We start from the raw sequence: 8,707 nt of genomic DNA on the forward strand, positions 1-8,707 counted from the left end.
AAAACCAATCAAACAGACAGAGAACTACTGATGCTTTGCACTGCCAACAACTCTGGGTACTGTATTCAAAACTACAACTTTCAAAATCTTTTGGGATTCAAAGAAATAGAGTTTCTGAGAAATCAGATGCAAGTAACATATAAGGTGTACACAAGCATCAGAAGTCAATGCACTGATCGGGCTCAAGCATTTGTCCTGTACACAGGCCTGACATCTGTAGGTGAGTACCAAAAAATGTATTTGGAACAGAAAAAAGAACGTCTGCATTTTATGAAGAGACACATGGCAGGACGTATTTCTCCTGAAGTTGATAAAAAAATGAAACATTATTCAGAACATTGTGAATGGTACAAATTAGAGGAATATCTCAGAGCATTTAGCTATGGTGAAGCAACAAACATAGAATTAAGAAAAACTGTGATTGCCACTGGACAGAATATGTACAAGGAAGAAAAGACCTCTACTAAAAATAATGCAGCAAAGAATTACAGCAGCATGGAGAAGGACTTTTTACTACTGCTGGATAGACTGGACCTTAAGAAGTATTACCCACAAAAAATGAAGAATGCTGATTTTCATAAGATTTGTCAACCTTCTTTGGTTGAACAGATTTCTGATGAAAAAAAACTTCCTCTCCATTTCCTGCAGAAATTACTTATGTTAGACTTTCATGCAAGATATGTACAGTGTGCATGCGATAGTGAACCTGTCCATGCAAAGGTGGGGATCATTCAAGAAGAAGAAAACATGGATGGCACTGATCTTGTAGAACAATTTCTGGAAGTTGCTGAAAAAGAAGATTTTGAGCAGCAAAAGTCAAACAGTGAACAACCTTTTAACCCAATGAATGTCCAAATGTCAATTTTCCATTGTGCTAATGATTTCATGCGACAGTATCTTTACACAAAACTTTAATTTTGTCTGTTTGCTCTTCCACTTTTGGTAACTATTCCCAGCACAAAGTTTATAGAGTTCCCACTTTGGTCTTTTCAGGAAATTAAAAAGAAGTGGAAAAATAAAAGTGGCAAATCTTATGACACATTCATTAAAGAAACAGAGACTCCCATCATATCCTTCATTCGTCTTGGTCCATCTTCTTCCTCTAAATCACAGTTATTGAACTGGCTGATTAGTAAACAGAAGCATGATATCTTCTATCATAGACATTGCAGAGGAAGCACACAAAATGCTTTCCTGATGAATGGAGTGACAGAGATTGCCTGGTATTTTCCAGGTGGAAAAGGTGATGAGACATTTGATGACTGTATTGCATTCACTAATCTACATGGTGATGCCACAGAACATGACCTCCAAATGAAATTCTTAGAAGACATTTCTTCTGTCATTGTCGTTCTATTTGCTGAGTTGGACACAAAAGGGAAAAAACTGTTAGAGTGGCTATTACATTCCTCAAAATCACTAATTTGCCTCCGTGCAGACAAAGAACAGAGTCCTCCGCCTAAAGGCACCAAAATACAAATAGGTTTAAAAAACAGAAATGAAGCAGAATTGTTACAACATATATCAAAAACTATAACATCTTTGTTGGCTGTTTCAGAGAAAAGATATTCACTTCACATATGTGCCAGCATTGCCAGGAAACATGGCTTTGTAGTGGATGAAGACAAAGAACAGTGCAAACAGGGAAAAGAACAAGCAGATGTTTTACTATCATTGTTAAAAGAAAAAAAATGTATCAGCCATGAAGAAATACTTTCTCCCACTACAAGGAGATCTCTGGAATAAATGGTGCAAGAAAGACAAAGAAGTGACTTGACTGAAGCAAAATAGTAACATGAGCATTGAGCAACAGCGGAGCAACATCCAGTCTGAAAAACAGGCAATAAGGAATAAACAGTTTAAAAGTGCATATCCCCTTAATGATTTCATGAGATCGTTCCTGGATATTCTACAATCGGGCAATCACGGCTCAAAAATGTACTTTCTCCGGTGGTTTAGCATGTATTTAGATGATCTGTCTTCAAAAACTCTTTCAGTGCTTTACCAGGACTACCACAATAAATGGTCAAAACTAAAAGCAGAAAAACAAATGAAAAATAAAAATAAACAAATTATAGAAACAATGGAGAAAGTTTTCGAGAAATTATCGGTTGAAATTGAAATTTCAACATTTGGCCTTGAACACATTCTGAGAGAAATGGGACAAATATATGAAGCTTTAGAAACCTTTAAAAGAAAGGATACATTTTTTTTCACATTGCCAAAAGTTGCTGCCAATCTTATGGTCTCAGGGTATCCGATTGAACTGATGGATGGTGATGCTGCACACATACCACTGAGATGGATTCGAGCCATTCTGGATGAGCTGATTGAAATATTAGGAGATAAAAAGCTGTATGTCCTCTCTGTATTAGGTATGCAAAGTACTGGAAAATCCACTTTACTCAATGCTATGTTTGGTCTTCCGTTTGCGGTGAGTGCTGACAGATGTACTAGAGGAGCATTTATGCAGCTTTTAGAGGTTGACAAAGAACTCCGACAAGAAATGAACTTTGACTATGTGCTTGTTGTGGATACAGAAGGACTGAAAGCTGTTGAACTCTCAAAACAAAATGCTCTTAATCCTGACAATGAATTGGCTACTTTTGTAATTGGCCTGGGTAACCTCACATTGATCAACATTTTTGGGGAAAATCCTAGTGAGATGCAGGACATCCTACAGATTGCTGTTAAAGCATTTTTGAGGATGAAGAAAGTCAATCTACAACCTAGTTGTGTATTTGTTCATCAAAATGTAGGAGAAATTACAGCCAAAGAGAAAAACATGGATGGAAGGAGACGGCTTCAGGAGAAACTTGATGAAATGACTTTGTGTGCTGCACAGCAAGAGCAATGTGATGTGACTTGTTTTAATGACGTCATAAGATTTGATGTAAACACGCATATCCATTACTTTGCCCACCTCTGGGCAGGTGACCCTCCCATGGCTCCCCCAAATCCAAGTTACAGTCAGAATGTTCAAATGCTAAGACAGGTTATACTTGAATCAGGAAAACAGGAAGGGCAACACAATATTTTAAATATCTCTACATTCAGAACTCGAATAAATGATTTGTGGAATGCATTGCTTAATGAGAATTTTGTATTCAGCTTCAAAAATTCACTTGAAATTGCTGCATACAACAAACTGGAAGTAAAATACAGTCAATGGACATGGAAATTAAGGAAACACATGTTGACCCTTCAAAGAGAAATCACCAACCAAATTTACAAGAATGAAATAAATGAGGTTGATAGGATGTCTTTAAATCAACATTTTAAAGAGATCTACAGCACAGTCCTAGGGGAGCTTAAGGCATTTTTTGAAGGTGATAAGGACACAGGGATATTAGTTCAATGGTTAGCTAATACTGAAAAGAGAGTGGCTGAAGTCAAAGATGACATGATACAAGAGATGCATAAAAAAGCTAACGAGTTAATTAGATCAAAGAACAACAGTAAAACTATAAATACACTGAGAGAAAAATATGAAGATGAAATGTTGGCTGAAAGCAAAGCATTGGCCCCGTCTTTGCAGGGAAAATATGTCAGTGATGAAGAATTGAGTGAAATATTCAACACAATGTGGAATTCTCTGATCACTAAAGTAACTAAGGATACATATACTCCTAAACCTCCACAAATCAACTGTGATTTAGAAAATGTGTTCCTCGAGCGCTTCAAAAGCGAATCTAACTTAGTGGATACAATCAATGATTCTTACCGGTGGACCGACTTACTAAAAGAATTCAGTAAATATATGTCAAGCAAACGAAAATATCTTGTGCTTATGGAAAGTCTTTCAGATGATACTCGGATAGCAATAATCCGTATAGTACATATTCTAAACAAGAGAATGCATGAATACATAGTTTCAAAGCAGCAGGAACAACTAGATTACCAGTATGTTTACTTCCATGAACTTCTGAATATGATAACCTCTGAAATAAGTGAAGTGTTAGAAAAATTTAAATTCAGAAAGGAGTTTACATTTTATGCCTACCTGTTCTATTGTCAGAAAGCAGCACACAGCTTTGACAGGCTTTCAGAAGCTTTTTGGAAAGCCAATAACCCCCTCATCTACCTGGCAAGTAAGAGGAATGAGTTATGGGAAAGCTTTAAAATCTCTTGCAAGGGAAAAAAACAAATCACAACATTGGCAGATTTCCTGTGCAACAAGTTGGAAGAGGCCATTCAGCAAGGTGTCTATGAGAAGTCTGCAATATACTTAGCTGGTGAGGTAAAGACTAACCACCAAGCTTTGAATGGAAACCGATCAAAACTAGAATTCTGTCTACTCAGGTCATTGGCGGAGAAGGAAGATTTTCGGTGTTATATACATTATATCGATGATCCAAAATCTGCAATTAGTGACTTTGTGAAGGAGTGTGTTAAACAGTATTGTAAAAAGACAAACATACCAGAAATTCTAAACATTAAGCTTGATGAATTCAGAAACATTATATTAAAGGCCATCAACAAATCCGCTACAATAGTCAAGGACAAAAAGGGTGATATCGGTGAATGGCTGGATACTTTCTGCTCTCAGCTTGGAATTGATGTGAAGCTATCAAGCAAGGATCTCAAGAGTGTGAAATATCAGAATATAACCGACATTGATTTCCTGAAGGAAGCAATGACACAGGCTCTTCAAACTGTGGAGAACAAGCTGACCTATTTCTTTTCTAAATATGATCTTACCCATCTTGTACAAATGATTCACGGAATCCTATTTAAGCAGTTTTCTGGGTGCTGGGCACAGTGTCCTTTTTGTGGTGCCATATGTACAAATACTATTTCTGGGCACAGTGGAGACCACAGTGTTCAATACCATCGTCCTCAAGCCATTATAGGTACACCATGGTACAAGAAAAATTACTTTTCTATAGAGATTTGCTCCAGTCTTGCATCCAGTGATTTATGTTATGTGTTGGATGATAACCGTGTTCCCTACAAAACATACAGAGATGGTGGCCATCCTTACAACACTTGGTCTATTACTCCAGACAACTCATCATTATCTTACTGGAAATGGGTGATCTCTTTCTTCCAACGTAACTTTGAAAGCCATTACAACTTCACATTCACAAATCGGGGGACAATTCCAACTCAGTGGGCTTGTATAACAAAGCAGGAAGTAATTAAGGAACTTGAAGAAAATATGTAAAAATTATACTGACATATTGAATGGATTTTTTGAGAATCAAAAGACACTCTTCATGTATAACTGCTTGGAAAATATAAAGGCAACCCTGAAAGATACAGACAAATTGAATGGACATTTCGGAGTACCAAAACACACTCCGCATGTTTTACCCCCGTGGAAGATTTAAAGGCAACAGTGATAGATGATTTGTACATACAAAGTTGGTCTGAGAATGATTGGAAGACCAGCATAGGCAGCATGTTTACTTGTGTACAGAATTACATCTACATACAATGTTTGTAGCTCATTACTTCTCACATAAAATTCTGCAGAATGTGAAATCCTTTAGAAAAAAAAAGTGTCCCCAGACAAAAAGCTTTGCCACCAATTCTGCAGATGTAAATCTGGAAGTCATCATATTATTCAGGAAGAACATTTTGACGGAGTAAATAAAGATAATATAACTGTGTGGATTTATATGCTTACGTTTTTTTTATTGATCTACATCATAAAGCATGCAAATAAATATAACCATAATAAGCATATGTTTGTTATATTGTATTTGTGTATATTCTTTAACCGCTTGAAGATCAGGTGCTTACACTCCCTTCTTGTCCAGGCCATTTTTCAGTATTCAGCGCTGCAGTACTTTGACTGACATGTATTCCGTCATGCAGCGCTGTACTGAAATTAATTTTATACCATTTTTTTCCCCTCATGTTAGGAAACAATTATTATTACGACAGGGGCATGTCGGGTAAATAGACACCAAACATGTCAAGCTTAAAAATGGTGCGAAATCGCAAAAAACTACCACACCCAAAATTGACCATAGGCGACGCTTTTAAAAGCTTTTACCGCTCATCAGTTTAGTGTTATTAGTGATTGATGGCCCTAGAAGTATTGCTCTCACTGCGACGTTCGTGGCGATATGTAACATGTGCTGCGTAATGGCCGTAATCTTTGTTTTCGCAGGTACACGCACCCAACGCATGTTTGCATGTGTGTATGGGTGGGGATTTAAAAAAAATATATTTTTTTTTTTATTCTTTTTTATGTGTAACTTTACATTTATTTGGGAAACTTATTTTTTTTATTGCTATCACGTAGGGGGCTAAGAAACCCCCCCTACGTGATAGCAAAGAGATGTGACAGGTCCTCTTTATGGAGACCCCTAATGTCACCTAGGAAGATCTGCTTTATCAGCTTCTCTACAGCATCTGAAGCTGGAGAGTGACACAAGAATGTGGAGGTGATGTAACATACTTCACTTCTGCATTCTGACGGCACAGAGGGGACCGAAGGGAGATCATGTACCCAGAGGCGGCTCTTTAATTAGGCAAATTAGGCGGTCGCCTTAGGCCTCGCGCTCCCGAGGGCCTCGCGGCCGCCTAATTTGCCCTGCCGTCACATTACCTCACAGCCAGGTAACGTCATGAGCTCTTAGCCCTGTCGCTGTCAAACGGAGCATCTCCGTTTGACAGCGACAGGGCTAAGAGCTTATCTGTTTCCTCGGTCCGTCCGTTCGGCCAGTGGTCTTCTGGAGCTCCGCCCACCAGCCACTCGGAAGCCATCTCACCCCTCCGATCCACCGTGCGAGGATCCCCAATCTGGCTGGGAGGGCGGAGTTGAATCTGGCTGGGAGGGCGGAGTTAAATCTGGCTGGAGGGTGGATCGTCAGGGGCAGATGGACGGAGACGTAGTCAGCAACGGCTCGTCCTGCACGCTCCCGCCCGTGAGACGCTCCCACCCGCGAGACGCTCCCTGCACAGTCCTGGTGAGAGGCAGCCTTCATAGGCTACAGCAATGGTGAGAGCACTGTGACCCTAGATAGTCCTGTGGATACCCTAGGTAGCCCGGGTTTAACCTGAGCTCTGTGGGGTCTCACCAGCTGTCTGTGGCGTCTAAGAAGGCTGGTTGGACCCCACAGAGCCCTGGTGAGACCCCACAAAGCCATTGTGAGACCCCACTTCGCCATGGTGAGACCAGGGCTCTGTGGGGTCTCGCCAAGGCTCTGTGGGGTCTCACCAGGGGACTGTGGGGTCTCACCAGGGGAATGTGGGGTCTAACAAGGCTAGTTAGATCCCACAGAGCCCTTTTTGAGACCCCACAGTGCCCTGCTACCCTGGTGAGACCCCCTCGGAGCCCTGGTGAGACCCCCACAGAGCCCTGGTACCAGGGCTCTGAGGGGTCTAAGGAGCCCTGGTGCTGGTGAGACCCCTGAAAGCCCTGGTCTAACCAGGGCTCTCTGGGGTCTCAACTGGGCACTTTGGGGTCTCCCCTGGGCTCTGTAGGGTCTTGCCAGCCCTGGTTAAACCCCACAGAGCCTTGGTGAGACCCAGCAAAGCCCCGGGGAGACCATATAGAGCCCTGTGGTATCTCACCAGGGCTCTGTGGGGTTTAACAGAAAAGCCTTAACCCCATAGTTCTCCTTTAAGTCAAAAGGTTTTTAAGGAATTTCAAATGCTGATTAAATCACACACACTGAATACTGCACCTTAATGTTTTTAGGTTTTAGCTTCCTGCAAAATCAGCTGGTCCCCTGAGCACTGGTTCTGATATCCTATTTTAGGGTGGCTCCTTTCCCTTGCAGGGTCCTTTAGAACCACTCTTGTGTGTGCTAGGTAGCTCTGTGTGTCTGCAGGAACACACACAGGGTGGCTCCCTTCCCTTGCAGGGTTTTATGGAGCCACTCTTGTGTGTGCTAGTAAGATGTGTGTGTCTCCACAAACACGCAGACACAGCAAGGCCAGACACTTCCCTTTCCCCCTTCTCCCCACCCCTTCTTCCTCATCCCTCCCTTCTCCAAGCTAGTAGATATACAACTTGTGGAGACTTTGCTGTTCCTTGTGATCTTGTACTGGAAAGGAAGTTCTGGAAAGCTGAGCTGAGAGAGTTGGAGCCAACTGTTTGGAAACATGAGGATAAAAATGTAAATACGTTGCTAGGTAATGTATATTTGTTTGATCTGGATTCATTGTTGAAAAAAGTTCGACAGTATAAGAAAGAGCTATGGGACAACCTTTTTTGGCCATAATTCTCTCAAGCAAAACAGGAGGACATGTACTGTGTCCTCTTGTGACCCAAAACTCAGAATATAGTGGGCTATTGCCCACTATACAGTATGCTGACAGAACAGAGCTGCGCTGCAGCCAGGACGGATACTGACAATATTGTCAGGATCCACCCCATCACCTGATTGACAGCTGGCTCTACCTCTCTAGTAGCAGAGCCAGCTGTTCCTGACCCCTCCCCGTTTATCCCTCCAGTCAGAGCTGGAGGAACGGAGAGGGAAGTGGGGGAATCCCTTCGGGGAGCGATGACTGACAGTCACTGCTCTCTGTAGGGAGCAGATCAGAAACTGAGCAATCAGCAGTATGTGATCACTCCGTTCCCAATCAAAAGAACTGACGCGAGTGTATTTCAGTCTTCCCATAATTCTCATTTAATACTACTTTGAACTTTGAACAAGCACATGGACCAGGCAAGTCAGACTGAGATTAGAACTCTTCAGTCTGTGAACATATTCTGGAGCAGTTTTCTAGAAACTACTGAAGAAAG

At 41.2% G+C, this 8,707-nt stretch overlaps 1 protein-coding gene across 1 annotated transcript; it reads left to right on the plus strand.

Annotated features, from left to right (window-relative positions):
- The first annotated feature begins 438 nt into the window (after nucleotides 1-438).
- On the plus strand, nucleotides 439-5,167 carry LOC108791850 (interferon-induced very large GTPase 1-like). Its single transcript, XM_018562444.1, is given in 2 exon segments — nucleotides 439-1,692; nucleotides 1,694-5,167. Coding segments are annotated over 2 exon segments (4,728 nt in total).
- The last annotated feature ends 3,540 nt before the right edge of the window (nucleotides 5,168-8,707 follow it).

This window comes from Nanorana parkeri, unplaced genomic scaffold, assembly GCF_000935625.1.
Source record: "Nanorana parkeri isolate BGI_ZX_2015 unplaced genomic scaffold, ASM93562v1 scaffold578, whole genome shotgun sequence".
In the NCBI taxonomy this organism is placed as follows: domain Eukaryota; kingdom Metazoa; phylum Chordata; class Amphibia; order Anura; family Dicroglossidae; genus Nanorana; species Nanorana parkeri.